At 37.9% G+C, this 22,394-nt stretch overlaps 2 protein-coding genes across 7 annotated transcripts in view; one reads left to right on the forward strand and one right to left on the reverse strand.

The window, feature by feature from the left end:
- The window catches only part of FAN1 (FANCD2 and FANCI associated nuclease 1), a 50,638-nt gene extending 44,242 nt beyond the window's left edge, over window positions 1-6,396 (forward strand). For both annotated transcript variants that reach the window (XR_012652824.1, XM_075045446.1), the window contains exon 15: window positions 4,489-6,396. The gene's annotated coding sequence lies outside the window, so the exon portion shown is untranslated. The remainder of the gene's footprint in view (window positions 1-4,488) is intronic.
- MTMR10 (myotubularin related protein 10) overlaps window positions 1-22,394 on the reverse strand; it is a 44,007-nt gene that overhangs the window by 16,126 nt on the left and 5,487 nt on the right. For 3 of the 5 annotated variants that reach the window (XM_075045449.1, XM_075045450.1, XM_075045453.1), the window contains exons 3-5: window positions 10,794-10,930; window positions 9,583-9,655; window positions 7,261-7,403 (exon numbers count right to left, since the gene is read on the reverse strand). In XM_075045449.1, coding sequence (XP_074901550.1) covers window positions 7,261-7,403; window positions 9,583-9,655; window positions 10,794-10,930 — 353 coding nt within the window. Of the gene's footprint in view, window positions 1-7,260; window positions 7,404-9,582; window positions 9,656-10,793; window positions 10,931-12,482; window positions 13,932-20,118; window positions 20,479-22,394 lie in introns of those variants that run through there. The other 2 variants (XM_075045451.1, XM_075045452.1) reach the window with 2 other exon arrangements.

A 22,394-nucleotide genomic window follows, 5' to 3' on the forward strand; every position in this document is an offset into this window, starting at 1 on the left:
AGAAATTGTTTTCTGTTAGTGAAGGAAAGTCTTCTTATTGTCATAGACATAAAAGAAAGATTTGCATGACACACAAGCAAAGGAATACTACTACTGGCAGCATTGTGCCACAGGAAAAAAAACTTGAGAGCTGACTTACGCCAGCTTCTGCATGGAGAAAGTTATTGTGCTTTTACTAGTTTGTATGCAACATATGTGGCATTATGGAACCTTCACCATATTTTTATTTACTTTGGCTTTTGATGGGGACATTCCTCACTATTTATAAAACCAGTAATGACTGTAGACTGACTTGAGTTGAAAATGTTTTTTTCACAAACACTCCCCAACAAAAAAAATTCCTATTGAGTCTTAGAAGAACAGTTCCTTTAACTTTTCTCCCCACACTTTCAGTTCTACAATGAAACTGCAAAAGAAAACAGAGGACAGGACATTCAGGGTGGGGGGGAAGGATCCCCCCAAAACCCAAACAGTAAAAGTGGCACTGGGAAATAGTCTACCATAACTTTTCAAATGAACATTTATAAGCTCATTTCCAGGATTTGGTAAAGCTTTTAATAACTACCATGAAGTAGCTGGAAGCCATGCACATTTTATTAAATCTTGTGATTTCAGTGTGCAAGTCAAAGCTGAAGAACCCAGCTAATCCATAATACTTGGCCTCTTCTAACAGACTACTTTTGCCTATCATTCACAATGAAACAAAATGGAAATCTGTGTACATACACATTTTTTACTTCTGTTTTTCTATGTAATTTTTCACTACAGTAACTGATACTAACAGAGCGACTCCTCATCTTCATTTATGGGAGTGAAGGATGAAAGCCTTTTACTAAGCTGATCTACTCTCAAGGCTTCAGGATGAACTGCAAGACATTAAAAAATTCCATTGTGCTGCCAAGTAACACAATAAAAATACAGTAAAACCTATTTTTAAAAGCAGCAGCTGAAATCTCTGTCATTTACTTGCCACATTTGAGAAAGAATATGTGTGTGCTGTGTTAAGAGGGGTAAAATTGTGCCAGGGGAGATGGTAAGCATTCAGATCTGGTTCCCCAAAATATGAGAACATAGCTGTGCTTTTGAACCCAGCAGCTGAAAAATGCTCCCAGGTGTTCCACAGTATAGACCTAAGTTGCAATACCAGGTATTGCACAGGTAAAACAGTCCACCTGTAGATTACAATACAGGTTCAGTACCTCTATTTCTGTTATTAAAAAATGCATATATATTTATCCTGCTACTGTCTTCATTTTTACATTGTAGACAAAGTCCACTCATATATAGACTAAACAAGTATTAGAGAGGTACTGATTTTCAGTTTACTCCTCATTAAATTTATATAGTAGTTTTATTGTCTGAAAGTTTCAAAAGACAAGCACATTCCACAGACCTCAGCAGATTATCACCATAAGTAGAAAGCTCTTAAATTGGAAGACAAACATGTTTTACAGGAAATGTTCTCATATCAAACTGAAAAATGTTTGGTATTCTTGCCAATTTACAATTGTGTAAAGCTGAAGATATTTGGGCTCAGTCAAATAACAAGAGAATAGGCTGCTTGTTGGAAAGTTCATTTATTAAAAGCAGTGAACACAATGGCTGTAATTATTTCATAGTACAAAGGCCATTTCCCTATGTCCAACCCCTGAGAAAAATAAATGATACTTTCAGGGCAAGTCCTCCACTTCTTCAACAGGAATTTTACCGACAAGAGCTTCAAAATATTGCTAACGCTCTTGGAAAAAAGAGTTTTGAACAGTCGTATTTAATATGTGCTAAGTTAGCATAGCCCTGCATTTCCCCTCCTTCTCCCTAAAGCCAGGCTACCTGTCTTACAAACTCACTGCAAGGATACTATTTTCCCTTGCTACTGCAATTCCTATTCTGAGTAGACACCTGTAGTAGAAAGTCATGCAGCCAGGACCAGATCAAGTCCCTCAGACAGAATTTGTTGATCATCCTAGGCAGGAAGTCTTCTAGGGAAAATAAGCTTCCAGGTAACAAGACTTTCAGCCCTAACTATTCTGCACGTTCTCCTAGCTGCTAAGCTACGAATTGTCCAACTGAAAACCGCTGGTGGTTTTTTTTTTTTTTCCTTTCCATAAGAATTCCAATACCAGCTATACATAATACTTAATTTGGGTTGAATACAAGTAATCTACACAAGAGGAAACAGTACAAGGATTTCAGAAGCTGAAGTAACTTTTTACATATCAGAATCCTTGTTCGTACAAGAATGTGTCTGAATTCTAAGTACAGGTTTCCTAAGTCTTAAGAAAAATATTAAAATACATTGCTATTTTTTAAAATTCCTTTAGATAAGTTTACTTCTAAAAAAAATTTTCTTCACCCCCTCCAATCCCACTCCAAAGACCATAAAGATAATATCTTCTCATGCATTCCCAGTGTCTTGAAGTATTACCAATTTAGTGATCTGTATAAACAATTAGAACAAAGTAACACAGAAGTTGGGGGGGTGGGGGAGAGACATTACAAAGGGTCAGTATAATTTGTCCAAAACTCTCAGTTTCATATTATTCTTCATAACATTTAGGAAAAAATTGTTCCAGTCCATCCCAAGTGTTGTGACGTGTGAGAAGGCTAGTTTTGATTCCAGAGGAAACAAGATTTGAGATAAATAATTTTCTTTCTGTTTTGATTAAGCATGTGTTTCTGAAACTGCTCTCATACTCATTTAAAGAAGCTTCCTGAAGGAAACGAACTGAGGGAGTTCCAGAAGAAAAAGAGATAGAGAAAACTGAGATATATTTAAGAAACAGGAGATTAGAGGGTGTGCGCCATTCTGGTGCACTGCCAAGATTCATATGCGTAGTGAGGCAACACGCTATCATCTAACAGTTGTAAGATCTAAAGCCTCACCTTTTCATACATTTTAATTTCTTAGTCTAATGTCAAGTACTTGTAGTGGCTAGAAATTAGCAGGAGTTTTCAGTTTGACTGCTTGTTCTGATTTTTGGAACAAAATCATTCCTTTTCCTTTAAGGAATGTGAAATGCTTCTTCTTTCACACTAACTTAAGACTTCCCCAACTTGCTTACCCTTGCTTCCCCATCCTCCACTTCCTCCCACACCCATCTGGCTTTCCTTCCTTTGAGGACTCTATAGCTTTATTTTTGAGACAAAGCAGAATTAAACTGCTAAATAGTGATGACTGCAAGTTTCCATTCCCTTCTATTATTCCTTAACTTTTGTCTCCCAAATATCCATTAATAAAAATGAGGAAGAAAATAGTTACTTGACTGATGAGTGTTCAGACAGTATTTTATTAGCATGTATTGGCTGCAACTAATGTTGAAGGTATTTTTCTAATAGAACTGATTTTTAAGCTTCTTCATAATAATTTACCCCAAAATAAACTAATTCACCTTGAAATTAAATGTGTTCTTCCAATTTGTTTCTGCTTAAAGGTAGAGAAAAACACCTCTGAAAGTTCTACCAGTATTACCAATGCATCATGTCTGTATGTAATCAAGTCAGTCTGATTGTCTGCACCTGAACCCTGACTGCTTTCAAACTTGGATCCTTCTTTTCACACCTAGTACCAAAAAAAGACTCAGAATACTCTCTATTCTAGTAAGGCAGCTTAATTAGTAAGGGTTATTCTCCCTTATGCCCTGTTCAGCAAATATAGGCACTTCCTTAGGAACAGATTACATTCTCTTCTCCAACACCAATTTATATAACCAAATGCTGTTGAGTATTTCCAGTGCATTAAAGGAACTACACATGAAACAAATTACTTAACTGTATAAAGTTAGTATCTGTTCTCCTTGTAACTATTCCATATATTTAAAGCTCATTTTAAAATACTAATTATCAAGTATATTGTTTTTATTTCTGTAACTATTGCTCTAAACAGAACATTTGCTAGCATCTGGCAACAAGTTAGACACATTTATACTCCCATAGTTTGAAGTGTATATTTTAGTAGGTAGACATTTAATTTTGACCTTCTAGTGCTTTATTCGTAAGATGATACTCCTCTGTATTACCATGATGACATTTAGTTAGAAATCCCCTTGCTCTGATTTGTACAGCTTTGTATACATAAAATTTGTATTTATGTAAAGTTTGCTAAAGGAAGCTATTTATGATTTATAAAGCACTAACATGCAGGTCTTTTGCTTTACAGAACAGAGATTGTAATGCTAACTGTAACATCACCTTCCCTTCTGCTTATTTTAAAACAAGTGGAAAAAAAAAACTTATTTTAAAAAACTTCAGTCATAAATATTTCAGGACATGATTTTAATTATAGTCTGCACAATTCACTGATTCCAACAGAAATTCTGCTTTCTGCAATTTCTCAACACTAGGCACCGTAGAAAACCTTCATAAAACACATAAGCACAATTTATGCAGTTCATTTTTTACTCAGGAGGTCTTCATATTTAGCTCCAAAATGAGCATAAGCAAATTTGAGGAAAAAAATACAGCTGACAATTATTTTAATATTTCTTACAGAGATGACTGGACATTAGGCCCCCAGGTCAAAACGAAACAGAAGAAGCTGGATAGGGTCCAGTGGGCTACCAAGATGACTATGGTCCTGAAATACACCTTCTGAAGGAACTGGGCTCATTTAGCTGTGCAATAACGAGACTGCAGGAAACCACTACCAGGAAGGTAGTTACAGACTCAGTCTTGCCAGATGACATAACGGGCAGCAGCCAGAAACTTAACTTAGGACATTCAAGCTGGACATCAGGAAAAACATGCAGCCCTGGAACAGGTTACCCACAGAGGGAGAAGGCTCTCCATCCTTGGTGGTTTTCAAGATACAACTGGACAAATCCACAGCTAACCTGATTTAATCCTGGCAACTCTGATGAGAAAGGTGGATTATGTGATCTCCACAGGCCCTTCCAATCCAGGACCTCTGACTCCACGGTCGGTTCTCTACTACAACATTCTCTCGAGAAAGGTGGATTAGGTGATCTCCACAGGCCCTTCCAATCCAGGACCTCTGACTCCATGGTCGGTTCTCTACTACAACATTCTCTTGAGAAAGGTGGATTAGGTGATCTCCACAGGCCCTTCCAATCCAGGACCTCTGACTCCATGGTCGGTTCTCTACTACAACGTTCTCTCAGTTAGAAGACAATGCTAGCACACTCAGCTGAAGAGAAGAGCAGGAATTCCCTCTCATCAGAACTCGGTTATACTTTAAGTCTTGGTTCTCTCTACAAAGTTATGCACCCACAATTTTTCCCAAGACGACAGCTACCAATGTTTTCATGCACAAATAGCTGGATGTAAATATATATTAAAGAGGCCCTCCAGAACTATAAGGAGGCCTGACCACCTTCCTTTGTTTTTAAACATCACAACAACCTTGCTAGTATGTAGTACTTGAAGGGCAGGAACAGAAACCAGATAAAATCTTTCAAGTGTGTGGTGCTAGCATGCCATTTAAATGCCAGAAAGAACAAAATAACTCCACACAATGTGCTGCGTAAGACCATTCTAGTTGTGTTCACCAGCACCCCAAAATAATTTAAGCAAAATCCTGATAGAAGAAACCTGATCTAAGGACCTCATAGCATTAAATAAATGTCTAAAACCAACAGAATATTGTTATTATGGAAACATTAGACTAACAGAACATTATCTCCCTTCAGTAAAAGTGTGCTTCTGTGATACACCCACACAAAGCTGCAGTAACCTACTTGATGCATCAAAACTGCAATAGTAGCCACACAGCTGATGCTACCATTTGTACAAGTTTTCATCCACTCCTCTAGTGAGCCCATTCTGATATTTGAAAATGGCAACTGTTACACCAGTACTATCTTTATAACCACACACATTCAGATCCTTCCAGACCTCTAGAACTAGCTGTTCTTCCTTTCAAAAGGAATCACATTAGACTGTGTAATTGTAAATGTATAAAGTAAGCGCCTTCATAAAAAGGTTTCAATTTTTGCTCTTGCATAAGTAAATGCAGCACAAAAAGTGTTAATGAGATGCTGAGTTTATGCTCTCTTCCTCCCTCCTCCAGGCTAATCACTCTCCTTAGCTGTGACAGCCAATTAGAAACAGTTGCCATAAAGATACTGCCGTAGACAGGCTGCTCCAGGGAGATTTCAGAGAAGCTGTGAAAGGGGAATTGACTGCTGAAAGATTGCCAAATGTGAAAGGTTACAAACAGCAAAGGCAGCAGGCAGGGAGGATTCTAGAAAAGTAGCAAGGAAAGAACACTGCTTCATTACTGGGCTTCTGCCCAGGGATCTCTATGAGAGGGTAAAAGGTGAAGAAGTGATGAACTTGGTTCACCAGTTACCCAGTATGATAACTGCAAACAGACTTATGTCTGGGCAGATGGTTCTTACTGGACTTACAGGGTTAAGCTCAAACTTTATCCTACTGAGAAGGGGAATTCTTAAGCTCTGTGAGCAAACTGGGTAATTCCTTACGAAAAGATTTCTGTGCCACGCCTGGCTACAAAGTGGTGCCATGGAGGTCAGAGGAGCTGTAACTCAAATAACCTGTGGCACCGATTCAGAACAAGGAAGCCAGCGAGCTAATGTCATTAGGTAGACTAGCCATCTCTGATTAGCAGAAACTCACCTAGACCTTACCAGGTTAAAAAACATTGTATGATTTTGTTGAGACCTATGACAACACATATTAAAACCAGGGAAGGAATGAAATTTCTAGGAACGTACAGGTAGAAGCAATTCCTCTTGTCAAGAGGTGCGCAAGTTTTTTCTAAGAAAATGTTGAGAAAGAGCACATAGTTTTATGTAGATTAGACAAACTGGTCATTCCAAGAGCTCGTTGGAGAACTTGCTGTGTGAAGCAAAGAAGTGTGTATATATAAGATAGTACACTTTACCTATGGGTAACCTAAGCTTATGACTTTCAGAAAATGTATCAGTTTCAAACATTGTCCACAAAAATGTAAACATCTGTTGTACAGCTGCAATGCAGTATTCCAATTCCAGTCTTTAAAAAGATTTGTTTAATAAATCAGTAATGTTTAAAAGTACAACAGATATGACAAGAAATGCAGGTTTATCCTATATGAGAAGGAACAGTTAATACAACACATTAGATTTTTAATCTAATAATTTTGACTCTCAAAATCTAGATACTCTCCTGCAACAGAATGTGATTAATTTGCAATTCTACCCCCCTACTTCTCTCTCAAAACATAAACAAAATGTTCTTATTAGCACAGCTGTTGCTACATATAATGACTACAAGGCAAGATTTCATAAGAAGATATAATACCTTTTTTGCACTTTCAGGACCCGCTTCATCAAAACGAAATCTGACAATACGGAAGTCTTTGCAATAAATTATTAATTCAGTTGGATTAAACTTAAGTTTTTGGTTGGGACCAAGGACCTTCTGCTTCCTCTTGGTGTCATTTACTGTAAAGAAAAGACAAAGTTATTAGACTGTTTTGTAAGTATACAACACAAGACTGGCTCAGATAGATACAGTGATGCTGCTACCAGCAGTTTTTCCTTTAATAGTGTATTTCAACAGTTCCATTGAGGTAGAAAACCTATAGGTTCTCTTGTTATCAACCTCCTTTCAAACAACTGGCTGAATTACTGTCTCCTGTATGCCCAGATTATTTTTGTCCATCAACAACTTCACAAACAAGGGATTAACATGCAGTATTCCCAAGAGCAATTTTTGCTCCCAGACAGTTACTTGTGTACGCTTCAATGCCCTTCTGACGCACAGTAATTGGCATATATGCTAATTTTTTTTTTTTTTTTTTTTTTAACTCGGACACATACAAAAGTGCTGGAGTTAAGGCTAAGATTAACTCCTTATTTCTTACATAAAACTCAAGAATGTTAGTAAACTGCCAGCTGGTCTAGACCTGCATAGACAGGCTGTGTCTCTTGGCCTATGGAACTCCTTTTCAAAGAGAGAAAGTTAAGTTGTAAAAAGTAAGCATCACAGAAGACACAGAGACTTTACTTGTGGTAAATGGGAAAACTGGGGCACATAGCTGTTAAGTGATTAATTGACAGAGCTGCCTGGTTGCAGGTATCTTCTGGGTTAAACTTAATTACTTCCAGAGAACTCAAGACAAGTGTTTTAGGAAACCTCCAGCTGTTCACCTTCAATGTACCAACCATCAAGCAACCCCTTCTGCAGTGTGTGTGAAAACCTCCCTTAATTCCTGCTGGTAAAAGCTTATGCTTCACTATATTTTGGGTTCTCCTGCGTAACAGGAGAACAAAGAATAATCTCCTCAAGTGTGTGGCAGGAAATACTGCCCTCTCCCTCTAAAGAGCTTCAAACCTCAATGGAAAAGCTAAACAGAAAGGGTTCCTAGAGAACCTGTACCATTCTTCTAATGAAACTGCAAACATTCATGCTATTTGACAGTTTGGGGAAACATGCACAAAAGAGTAATCTACAATCTGTCAGCCCTCAAGTTTCAAAATAAAATCTATCCGTAGTCCTCTACCATTTAGGAACAACACGTTTCATGTCAGAGGGGACAAAATTAATAGAACAATTATTCAAGGCTGGCTGGCTTTTCCCCCCTATTTAGCAGAGTTTATTGTATGAGGATTTGTACATGACATTAAATAAGACAACTGCAACACCCCATTTATAAACACCTCTCCATACAGAGCTGTCATTAACGGATTTGCAATACTGCTACTGTTTTGTCACTTCTACCTGGTATTTTTTGAAAAGGGGCAAAAAATGTGGGCCAGTGCAAAACCATATAATAGGTCAATAGCACCTCTTCATTTATAAAAAAAGCATTTCTTCATAATGTTCTTCCTCAGATATACATTAATCTTTTCACAGTGATTACAACCAGCTTCCAGAGTGGAAATGGATTACTGGATAACTTTGGGCACTGAAAACTTAAAAGTAATGATTTAAATTACCTAGTCAGAAAACCAAGTATTTAACAGCCCATGCCATAATCAAGATTTGAAAATTATCATATTAAATTCTTCAATTACAAGATGAAAAACACTCTTCTTAACAAACAGGTTAGCCTAAAGTATCTACCAAATAAAAACCTGGTTCTTCAAGATAAGTATTTTATAAGTTATTTCTTCAGATTAAGATGTCTATTGTCATTTGTAGATTTTTGAGGACCACTAGCTATTAACTTGCTAAGAATTAGACAAGATTGAAAACTCGAGCATTTATGTTGTCGGATATCCCAGCTATGTCTAAATTGTGTAGAGTGACATGCTTTTTGCATTCTAGTGTATTTAAATGAAAGACATTCAGATGCTTGATATAAAAAAAGCTGCTAACAAAATTTTGTACTGCTATAACAGGTGTCTATCCTAGAACACCCGTTGATTCAGTATTGTAGTTAAATTTAAAACCAACATAAAGACCCAACTAAATATGTCTCCTGCATGGCACCTCAAGTTCTATTCAGCTTTTAAGGCTTTTATCCTAATTTTAAATAAACCAAATTCTTTGAGGCAGGGAAGCTTAATGACATAAAACCTCAAGCATCAACAATTCTGCACAATCTAACAAGCAGTTAACAGTTTTGAACTGAGTAAGTTTAAAGCCTGTCATCACACTTAACTGTTTTGGACATACCTGTGACAATCTGCTCAATGCATGTTAGTGGGACATCATGTTCACCAAGGAGGAGATTTTTATAATGGAATTTCTGAAACATATGAACTCATAGCCATTAATTGCAGTTCTGCAGTTCACAACCAGATATACAGCACAACTTTGAAGAAACTATGATAAAAATCAGGCATGCCTAGACTTTTCTGACATGTACCACCCTTGCCTATTCACAGACAATTAGAGGTTGTAGAAACAGCTCTCGTGCTGGTGAATACACACCAGACAGTTTAGAAACCCCAGTGGAGTATGCAGAATAACTCCACTGCCTACACTGAATTTACTAGCCTCAAAAATTGCTGGTAGAATTTCAGTATAATTTGAAGTGTAAAAAAAAAATTTATATATATATATATGATATAAAAAAAAATCTCCAAACATTACTGTAACGATAGAAAGAAAAAAATTAATTCAGCTTTCAGAAATAAGTTTTGACAACTACTTCATGTCAAAAATTCATTTTTTTGAAGTAGCTTTGGTCAAACTTACTAACCATTACTGAATAAGCATCTACCTATTTTCAGAGCTTTACACATGTCTAGTTAATGGAGTGTTTCTTTTAAAAGCCCAAAATGAAAGTGAAAACCCTACTGAAAATAACATACAGCTCACAACTTGGATTTCCAAACAGTACTGTATGCTGTGCTGTTCAAAAACCGACTAAGGTTTTGAATGTCACGTGTTCTGGTTTGACAAAGGCTTGGTTTCTTTCTCCCCCTTCCTTGTTGCTCCACCTACAAGGAAAACTCATTTCACAGTTACTGTGTCCTCTGTCAGTAATGCCAGTAAAACTTGGATGCAGTAAAGGCTTTGCTGATCTAGTTTGCTTGTCTAGTCAAAGGAACATTTGCAATTACTTCCTTCAAGAAGAACATGTTTTTATATAATTCCTGCTTTGCCTTTCGTAAAGCCACTTCCCAATGAAGCTTCCATAAAAAGAGGTAAATAGAGTTCGCTGTATTTCCATACCAAACTTGCTCTGTTTTGATATTCTCAATGAAGGGATGGAATAGCAACACATTCAGAACAGAACAGTGGAACCTCATCATTTAGCCTGCTTTGTTTTAGAAGGCATCATATTTATATCAGACATGAGACAGATTCACTGTATTCTAATTAAATCCATTTTACCTATCACATTTGTTGTCATGATGTAGCGATTGATAATAACAAACCTGTAGTGGCATTGGGTCATCCGTAATAAAGGAAATCTTGAAGTTAGTGCAAACCAATTTGCCCCACAGGTCATACTGACTTGTATCTGTTGCGATGCATTTTCTTACAAAATTTACTTCATTTACCACAATTTCACCTAAAACAGAAAAAGGGGACAGGAAAAAGAAAAGCCTATATAAATCTTGTAGGTACAACAATTCTAAGTCTGTAGTACCAAGAAACCCTTAACTCTTTATGTGTGTCAAGTTATACACCTCTTCTGGGTAAGCCTGGAGATAAACTAAACAGCACTCGGGGTGGGGGGGGGGGGGAAGAAAACTACAGTTCCAAAATAGACAATATTGTGCAGTAGTTAAAAGCAAAAAAAAAAAAAAAAAAAAAAAAAGAAAAAACTAAAAAGCAAAACAAAACAAAACACAAAAAAAAACCACAAACCACAGACCACTTTCCTTATACCCAGAGATCAAAATCTGCAATCCTTCATTATTAAAAATTCATTGGTTTGGACAACACTGTCCTTTAAACAAAGGCATAAATTCATATACTTCAGCTAGTATTTATTTTAAAAACCGCAATTAGCTGGCTATTGTTAAGTACTTTACATAGTTTCATGAACTTCATGAATTCAGAATAATCAGTCCACATCTAGTTTTGCATTTATAAACAGATTTTCATGTGATTTCATAAAAGAAAAACCAGAACACAAACACATTAAACACTCCTCACCATTTCAAAATTTCTAGTGTGACCATCTAATGAAGGAGGCCAACCATTTCCTTTTGCAAAACAGAAGATCCAAATGAAGGAAAAAAAAAATTATGCTAATTTATCTGGGATAAGCTATGAAATAAAAAAGCATACAGGCAAATGAGACTGAGGACCATTTAAAAAGAGAAAGTAAATTGCTACACACAATGCTACTTTTTAGCTCCACAACAGAGGTTTCTGAAAGCTAAATAGTAATTTCATTCTTACTTCAGGAAATGAACTTGGTCATTTAGTCCCATATATGGCTTTTGCTTCTGTCATCACATCAGCCACCTCCTGCTGCTGCTGTCTACCACAGTGTGGGAGTGGAAGTGGGTTCAGGAAAAGTGTAATTTTATACTAGCTGTAGGTTTTTGTTTAAAAAAGACTAAGGACCAAAGATTACTAAAGCCTAATTTGCTCATAATACTTTGGGCATATTTAGTCCCAGTTGCCCAAAATGTCATCTTAGAGCATCCTGTGCTTTGCAAGAAAACAGTCAGTTCTTTGGGTGACTATAATGGGAGTAATCAGTTATCTGTATGCCCAATGAGCAAGGATATAACTTTGAATAAATCTCCCATCTGCCTCCTGATGTAGAGAAGGTATTTTCCTCAAGTAGTTATCACTGCACCCAAGTAACCACATGTGGTGGGTTGCCCCGGCTGGACACCAGGAGCCCACCAAAGCCACTCTATCACTCCTCAGCTGGACAGGGGAGAGAAAATATAATGAAAGGCTTGCAGGTCAAGATAAGGACAGGGAGAGGTCACTCACCAATTACCATCACAGGTAAAACAGAGTCGACTTGGGGAAAATTAACTTAACTTATTAACAATCCAGTCAGTGTAGGGTATATAAGAAATAAAACCAAGTCTTAAAACACCTTCCCCCCAGCCCTCCCTTCTTCCCAGGCACAACTTCACTCCCGAATTCTCTACATCCTCCCCCCTGAGCAGCACAGGGGGACAGGGAATGAGGGTTGCAGTCAGTTCATCACACATTGTCTCTGCCACTCCTTCCTCCTCAGGGGGAGGACTCCTCGCACTCTTCCCTTGCTCCAGCGTGGGTCCCTTCCACAGGGTACAGTCCTTCAGGCACAGACTGCTCCAGCGTGGGTCCCCCACGGGTCCACAGGTCCTGCCAGAAGCCTGCTCCAGTGCAGGCTTCCCACAGGGTCACAGTCTCCTTTGGGCATCCACCTGCTCCAGCGTGGGGTCCTCCATGGGCTGCAGGTGGATATCTGCTCCACCGTGGACCTCCATGGACTGCAGGGGGACAGCCTGCCTCACCATGGCCTTCATCACAGGCTGCAGGGGAATCTCTGCTCCGGCGCCTGGAGCACCTCCTCCCCCTCCTTCTTCACTGACCTTGGTGTCTGCAGGGTTGTTTCTTTCACACGTTATCACTCCTCTCTCCAGCTGCAGTTTCTGTTGTGCAGCAACTTTTTCCCCTTCTTAAATCTGTTATCCCAGAGGTGCTACCACCGCCGCTGATGGGCTTGGCCTTGGCCAGCGGTGGGTCCATCTTGGAGCCAGCTGGTATTGGCTCTATCAGACATGGGGGAAGCTTCCAGCAGCTTCTCACAGAAGCCACCCCTGTAGCTGCCCCCACTACCAAAACCTTGCCTCACAAACCAAATACACCACACATTCAAAGAATTGTCTGTCCTGGTTTCAGCTGGGATAGATTTAGTTTTCCTTCTAGTAGCTGATATAGTGTTATGTCTTGGATTCAGTCTGAGAAGAATGTTGATAACACACTGATGTTTTCAGTTGTTGCTAAGTAGTGTTTACACTAAGTCAAGGACTTTTCAGCTTCTCATGCCCAGCCAGCAAGAAGGCTGGAAGGGCACAAGCAGTTGGGAGGGGACGCAGCCAGGGCAGCTGACCCAAAGTGGCCAAAGGAATATTCCATACCATGTGATGTCATGCCCAGTATATAAACTGGGGGGAGATGGCCTAGGGGGGGAGACAGATTGCTGCTCGGGAACTAACTGGGCATCGGTCAGCAAGTGGTGAACAATTGTATTGTGCGTCACTTGTTTTGTATGTTCCAACTCTTTTATTATTATTATTGTCATTTTATTATTGTTGTTACTATAATTTTCTTCCTTTCTGTCCTATTAAACTGCTTTTACCTCAACCCATGAGTTTTACTCTCTCTCCCACCCCTCTAGGTGGCGGGGAAGTGAGTGAGCGGCTGCATGGCGCTTAGTTGCTGGCTGGGGTTAAACCACGACACTGTCTTTAGCATTCCAAACACTTGAGCAGAATCGCACCTTTTACTTGTCCTGAGACCCAGTCTCTGCACATGCTCCTCACCCTAAGCTATTTAGCTAAGCTGCCCTGATAGCTCTCATGCCCTCATTATCATTAGGCATCAGCCTGGAAGTCACCAAGAGCAGCAGCAAACAGAGTCCCTGCTTTTAGTTCAGTTGTGATAAACAGCTACAAAAACTTCTTGGACTAACTCTGTAGCCTTGACCTGGCAGAATTATGTTGAGTATTCTGGGACCGTTTGAAGATGCAAGGGGACAAGTTTCACTGACCTGTGGTTATCATATACATGCATAGTCTATGCCAGAAATGGCAAGAGTTCTGAAAATGCTCTACAGACAGATGTGCTGGAGCTTTAAAGTCTTTTCTCAAACATTACTAAACTGTGGTTAAATAAGCTTTTGAATTTGGGAAAAAAAATAATCTGAATCTGACAGCTTCAGTACAAATTGTTAAAGCTCAACCAAGCCCTCAGCAACTGAAAACAATGTCTTATAATGGGATACATGCGAATGACAAGCCCTACTTCTGTTAAAACACTGTAATGAAAGTGTTTCAATACTTCTAGCAGTCTGGCCTGAAACTTCTTAACGCCCAGCATTTTTTCTAATAAGCCGTTTACTTAAATAACTGCAAAAGCCCAAACTGTATATTAAAGCAATTCCTTCTCACAGTTGGTGTTAATCTTCCAACTATTCAACATCGAGCTCTCAGTCACATCCTGCCTGTGAAGCTTCCCCTCTCCACAAAGTCAGTTGTTCTAAACCTAAATAGTTTTTATTCTTCCCCCTCTCAGTACCTCCAGCGTATCACTTCATTTCTAATAAAAAGGTATGGAGAGCCAAATACACCATGAAGTGCAACTTCCATAGGTATTTTTTTTCCCATATAACATTCTCTTACCTGTTACCAAGTGTAGCATTTTTTAGTATTACACAGGAGACACTCTTACTAAAAGCACAAATTACTATTACCAAACTATTTCAGTACTTCATGTCTCTGATGCTACAAAACAGTAGAGAAGGAAGAGATCCATGCAAAATTCTTCAATGTGAATCTACTACGGTTTAAAACATGCCTGCTACATCATTCTCTTTACCAAAGCCAGCTCTTTTTACTTCCCTTTGCCATTCCTCATAATTGTGTGGCTACACTGCAACTAATCCTATTTTAGTGCAACTTCATTTATTCTAATTTCATTCAACACAAATACTTTCAGGATTTTTTGGCCTAGCTTCTCCTTTGCACTCAAGTTTACAGCCCTAATACAAAACTGTCAGTTTTGAACCTGAGTATTATAATACGGCAAGACAGAGTGTATGCATACTGATTTAAACCGAAGGGTTTAAACGTTGACAATGAAGCATGAGAAAGTTTGCAATGCAAACTTAATAGATGTAGTTTTCAATAGCCCCTAGAAACTGAACTTTTTTAAAAATGCAGGTTTGGAATTTTATATTGACCAGGCTTTTATCCATCATTTGGATGTCTATAATGAGCAATATAAAAAGGTGCAAACCTTCCAAACTTAACTCAAATTTAGGAAAGCAGATAAACAACACAAGTAGTACGTGTTGGTCTTGCACAATGAACCCTTCTTATATTTGTAGTTGAGTAGGTGATTTTTCTATACAAGTGTCAACAACAGAGCTATTCAGAGATATTACACTGCACATTTTTACAATGTAGCTGCTGCTTTTTTCCAGTAAACAGTCACAAGCTGTTCCAGACACGGAACAGCAGTCAACACTTCCATGTGACTCGAACAGTCAAAGAATGATCTCAGGAGACAAGAGGAGTTTGTTTAAACTCTGTCAGGAAACCAGAAGAAAAATTACAGGTTGCTACCCTTCTATATAAAGCCTACTCATGTTTAATAAAAATATTTCTACATTGAATATATGAATCACAAAAATAACACAAGAGACTGAAGGATCTATCTAGCTAATACACCTTTCACTTAACACACAGCCTCAGAAACTATTAAACATCAGAAACATTCTGCTAAATCTCCCAAAAGCACAAGCAATTTCAATGTTTCATATTTTGGATATTAAGAGAATTCATGGTATATATCTAATCCACCATAATGCATAACCCACTACAATCCAAATAAAATTCAGAAAGCAGAGCATGCACGCATGGGAACTGGAGACAACAGAGGCAAGACTAAAAATGCTGAAGTCGGTGATCAGCAGAATGAGCCATCAATAAGTATCACAGCTGTTGTGCAACAGCACCAATTTTGTCTCCTCAGTCTACAGTCATAGTAAGTGAGTCTGGTCTAGGCTTCAGGGCAATTTATTTCTGCAAAATTTGAAAACACAATCCCTAATCAGTAACATCCTAAAAGAAAGAATATTCTGCACCATTTTGCCTACTTTTGTCATTTGCGGTGCCATGCTCCACAGGATCAAGTTTAATTTTTTTATTTATCTTATGAAGGTAGTAATTTGTCACTTAGTATCAGGAACTCTGGATCTCATAATGTGCATACATGCAGATCACACAAAATATCTAACAAATTTTCTTAGCTTTTTTGTGTATTTTGTGTCAGTTTTATCACTGTTTGTTATCAATAACAGGGCAATCAGACAATAAGTAAATTTGATAGCTCTGAAAAACAAAGCAGAAACTGCTAGAATTAGCACTGCATTAGAACTTGTAATTGGAAATTTCTGTATTTCCTCCAGAGGGGGAAGGGATTCTGGGGGTCTGGATGGGGTTCTGGACCAATTCTTTATAGCAGTAGGAGATGCATAAATAATCCTCTTTCACCTATATAGCCAGTTCTCATGTTTGCTATTTTAAGATTCTGTATTATCTTAGCTTAAAATTCAAGAAACATGCCAAACAAAGAGACCTCAAGTAATTCCCAGGTTTTCAGTTCCTCACTGAAGCAGCTGCCAAACCCTTCCATCCAAGAGTGTTCCTAGCACAGTTTTGCTGCCTATGAATACAGCACAACAGCCTATCTTAAAACCTTAGCTTTCAGGGAAGAAGGTTGATTGAATAGCATCTAGAACCACAACCTTAGTAATGTATGAGGTGAAACAGACTGAGCAGTATTCAACAAGTCTAACAATATTGACCGAATACAAAAATGCTGCACAATGAAAGTAACTGAGCAGTTTACAAGGCAACATATTTATGCTGTATTGTATATACACACACACATTGATACATACACAGAGAGACAGAGCTGACACACACATGCATATATAGGTATGTTAAAATGCTAACATATAGTTATTTCTAGCACTTTAAGAACCTGATACTTGCTAGCAGCAATGAATGGCTGGAATCAGACTTCAAAAATGAATAATGCAAATCCTACACACTCAAGAAGTTTGCAGGTACCCTACATATTGCTGAGGAAACTTTTTCGATGCTGTAGTAGAAGCTTAAGAATAGATTTATTAGTATACATTTTCTTTAATGAGCATTGCAGTTCTAAATCAAAATCTGAGCATGTTCAGTGTATGTTCAAGGTCTAAAAGACATAAGGACAACAGAGGGTATTAAGTACGTTACACAGTCATGTAATTCCTACCTTAATTCATAAAACCTAGCACCTGAATACACTTAGGAAACTAAATCCCTCAACTAAGTTCCTCATTTACAATGCTGATAGTGATTATACTCAATTAAGACAATAGAAAACCAGCTTGTTTATGTTAAAGATAGTCTAAAAAGTTCACAATAGAAAAGCTAAAGTTAATTCAACTAGCCATTTAACTATTAAAAATGCATATTAATCAGTTCACTTGTATTTAGAAAGATCAAAGTCTAAAACTGCTCCAAAATGACTGGCAAATAATTAACTTCTGTAAATTTCTGAGCAAGAATTTCCAATAAAAACTTCATTAACAAGTAACTGAAATCTAGAACATCTTCACCCATTTAGCTGCCTTTTCTTAACTGTTCTCTTGCAGAGAACACCAAAATTGTATGAGTTTATTAGTATGCGCCAAGCATTTAGATGTAAATGTCTCTAATGCACTTCTGAATGAATGTTCTGTTCAGTGTGCTCAGCCACTTCCAAACTTAAGAAAAAAGTATTTGTAAGCTCATGAAATAATTGCCTTTTATATCTTTTCTGATTTTTATGAGCTCTTACAATGTGTTCGAGGCTTTAAGGTATGTGAAGACAAAAAAAAAGCTGCACACTATTGTGGATATCACCCATCTTTCGCCCCCCCCCCCCCCCAACTATTTTCCAATACTTTCACAATTAGTTAAAAGTTAGACTATGTTTAATTTTATGGTCATCTGCAGGAAGCAAAAAAAACCAACCCAACAAAGTAAAAATGTTGTTCCAAAAGGATAGCTCAATACTGTGATTATTGGGGAATGAAAAACAATTCAGATACATTCTATTTGCATTAATTTTTAAATAGGAGAACCTGGGATTTCTGTCAAAAAGCAACTCTAATCGCTGCTTGAAGAGTAGTGTGTTTTAAATGCACAGTACCAAAAGAGCTTGCTTTGCCAAACTGATTAGAAAAATTATTAAATATCATATATAAATATTGTACAATTTCTCTGGTGTGCTAACAAACAGAAGAAGAGCATAGCAAGAGCTTAGCTAAATTTTAGAAATGCTCAGTAAGGGAAAAATTAGTAAAAAAGTAAAGACCTCTTGGTAAAAGTCTTCAAAGAACAACTACTCTTTTCCCATGCACAATAACAAGATTAAAATCAGTATCTGTCCAATAATGGCTAATCTTTGTGAACCTTGCAAAAGAAACTGAACACAGGAGGGATCTGAAAAGATAATCGCTTTTCTGAACTAGGATGGGATGCTCCACAAAAGCTTCCCCCACGCCCCAGAAACGCAGTGAAGGACACAAGAACGTAAAGCAGGCAACCAACAGGAGTTCACATGGCAAGAAGGGAACATCCATCATGAGCAAAGCTCTCATTACCAACTAGATCCAAACAAAGTATTGCAGCAGATTAAAAAGCTGATCATGCTTACAGAGTTGCTTTAATCCAGCAACTTGTATTACCCCTAAAACAGAAACAGTTCCATATTCAACATTCATTCCCACCTCAACCCTTGTGCTGGCACTGCCATTTGTGGAAGACATGGTTAGTCACATCAGAGAATTGATCCAGTTGAAAATAATTCTAACCATGTATTTTTCTTCCTTTTTTGTCAGTCCTGATTTCATCTGAATTAGCTCTCTGATCTGGCTTGTTGTTTGGTTGCACAAAAAAAGTGTCAGCACCAAGTAGCTATTAGGAACACACACACTTGTGATGAGAAAAATGGAATAATAAATGGCTCCTCTTGGCATCCGTACATATTTTTAGGTGAAATTAAAATAACCCTATCACTACCACCACTTCCCCCAAAAAAGTTTTAGCAACGATTTGGTCAGAGTTCTGTAACGTGAACAACAGACAAGCCAATGAGGAGGGAGTGTTTTGTGTTTTGCATATTTTTAGTCTAGCTACATAAACTACAGATTCCCAAAGCCTGACTTTGCCTAAACAATATAATCAGTAACAATTTGAGAGGACTGTGGTTTTCAGCCTGTTATTTTAGAACCATGCCACCAATACAAGTTACAGATGCTGTTCTGAACTTGTAATATATTATTGGGTCTAGCTTAAATCATTCAGGTTTGGCTTAATAAATAAATCAGTACAGAAACACAGGTTCCTTAGAAATTAGTTTGCTGAAGACTTACTTCACTGGAAGCAAATATAATTGCTAGGAGACAAAAATGCCAGTAATTTGGTCAGCTGACAATTCAGAAGCTACACTAACATTTCATCCTCTTTCTGGACTTTAATGACTTGTGGCATTAAATATATGTGGGACAGAGTGGGCAGAAACCAGTTACTTTGGAACCATTTTACAGAATGCACATGCAGAAACATGAAAATATTTAATTTTAAAGCATGTTTGTCCTTCCATCTTTAAAGGATTTCCACATTGCCCTACAGCTAAGCTGTTGCAAACAGGAAAGTATTTTTGTAGATATTTACAAATACTTGAAATTTATTACTAGTCAGAAACTTTAAGAAATGCCCTCTATGTATTCATAACAAAGGCAGCAGAACAAACTGACTCCATCCTGTAAAATCCACTTGTAAGACTGTATCTGGAACTTAGATTCTACACGCAGACTGCCTTGGTAGTATTTTTATCTTGCCAGTCCTTAAAAAAAAGCAAAGCCAAGAACAAAACAAGCAGTTAACTGAACCAAAAGCATGCCTGAAAATTTACTTTGAGTCAAACAAGCAAAAAAGCTATAACAGAAAAGAGTATTTACTATATACTTACTGTAAGTGATGCCTCATTTATTCTAAATATAAGCCAAATTCTTGGCTCATTTTTAAAACTTCTTGCAGTACAGAAGATTAGTTTGCAAAAACCTGCTGTTTCAGATTTCAGATCTAGAATTTGAAACTCTCATAGTTTATTTAAATAAAAGTTTCAGTAATCTTCTTGGTGTAGACCAAAAATAAGAAAAAAATTCTACTTTAGAAAAGCTTCAGTGGATTGTATTACTTTCCAAACTGTCATTCTGATTTTCTAATCTGGTCATTCTGAAATGTTGAAAATAATTTCGTGCTCTTGTATGACACCAATTCCTGAAAATGAGTTGAAGTTACAAAGCTATTTCAGTTGCTTGTCTAATATCACACCCTAAATTTAAAAACAAACAAACTTGTACAGCAATATTTCCATTTCAAATAAGAAACTTGATGCTGGGAAAAACCCTAACCCTGCGATATGTCATCTTAATCAGCTGCACAATGAGTAAGAGCGCCTTGGCTAACACACCACAACACTGGAAACGAGAATCAACAACTGAATATGCTTTGGAAACAATCAGAAACTGACTTCATACAAGTTCTATTCAGTTATTATCAGCACTAATAGGCTATTGCTACTCACCATCAACAGATTAATATCCTTAACAGATCAAGCAATACCTACTTGAATTATCAACAGTTCATTCCAGAAATACACATGGCAAAAGGCACTGACAGTAACAGCATTACTACCTGTACCAAGCTATTAAACAATCCCAGTTTCCCCTTTGAGGTGTTAAACCAAAATGATTCTTAATACACAAGAAAAAGCAGACCTGAGAAGTCTCTGGGGTTACACATCAACCTCACTAACTTGGTCCCTATTTTTTACCCTCCCCCCACCCCATTCACAGTGCTGACATCATGCACTCCCACTGCAACACCATGACCTCTGTTCCCCAGCTCTGGGACACCACAAACCAAAGGAAAATGCCAAGGAAGAGGTGCAGGGGTTCAAGGCAGTCGGGAGTAAACATACCTGGGGTACTAATGCACAAGCGTGCCTCACCAAAAAGCGTACTGTCCTTCTCCTATCACAAGATGTGTTGCAGCTGCTCTGGAATACATGACTTCATGTACTAAGGATTTGCAGAAAGCAGAAAAAAAAAATTGAAAAAGAGCTGGGAGCTAACTTGCGAGAGAATCGGACACTTCTAAAAAATTAAAACTTTCCACAATACAGTCTTAAAAACCTCCCACAATTAAATTTCTACAGTCAGTTGCCTATCTAAGGGCACATGTATACAAAAAACCAAACCAAAACCAAAAAGCAGGTGGTAAAGCCAATTAGATTGGCATTATTAGATAAAAGCTGAATATATCCAGTGGCAAAAATCTTGAACACGACCTGTAACTCCACCTCAACTAGAACACAGCACAACTGGAAAGTGTTCAGAGGTAATCAAAAGGATGATTAAAGATACAGGAAGCTTCCTTCTTATGACCAACTAAGACAACAAGCTAGAGGGAAGCAAAAGAGAGTGAACATAAGACACAAGTCTGAAAATCACGAATCACATGGAATGGGGGAATATGGCCTGATGTTTGCCTTGTCATACAAGAACTGGGATTTATCCAAACTAGATGGTGGTAAGTTCAGAACAAACAAATAAAGGTAATTTGTAACAGCACGTAATTAAATTGCTGAACTTCCTACCAGATGAAGCTGTGGGTGACAGAAGTTTACGTGGCTATAGAAAGCAATTGGATAAATTCATGTAAGGAAAATCCAGCAAGAGGAATTAAATACGATAGCACTGTCTCTGTGATGCTCTGTAACTCCTCACTTGGATCTCCCCATTACATTACTCCAAGAGGAAAGTCCCCATGCCACACATTGAATGAAACACAGAGGGTAGAACAAGCAGCTGGGAGTGCTGCTTGTCCTGTTCTTCTTCCTACGTGCCTGCTGGTGGCCACCATCAGCATGAGGTGGCATTTGATGGGTGTCCAGCTGTACTTATGACCTGTTCATAAACCCACCACAGGTGTGATTGCACACAAATGATGGCACTGAAGTACACTTCTACGCTCTGACCATGAAACATGGTGCAGACACAAGAGACTACGAATAACTGCTTTGCAACAGCAGCTCACCACCAATATTCCTTTAACTTGCCTTAACATGAGCAAGTCTTAAAGATAAAAAAAATACTATTCTAATTCAGTTTACTTCTATAATTTTACTGTATAAACTTTTAAAACCAAAACCAACTAAGCCATTTCTAGCTGTTTTGTAAA

This window comes from Buteo buteo, chromosome 13 (genome assembly GCF_964188355.1).
Source record: "Buteo buteo chromosome 13, bButBut1.hap1.1, whole genome shotgun sequence".
In the NCBI taxonomy this organism is placed as follows: Eukaryota; Metazoa; Chordata; class Aves; order Accipitriformes; family Accipitridae; genus Buteo; species Buteo buteo.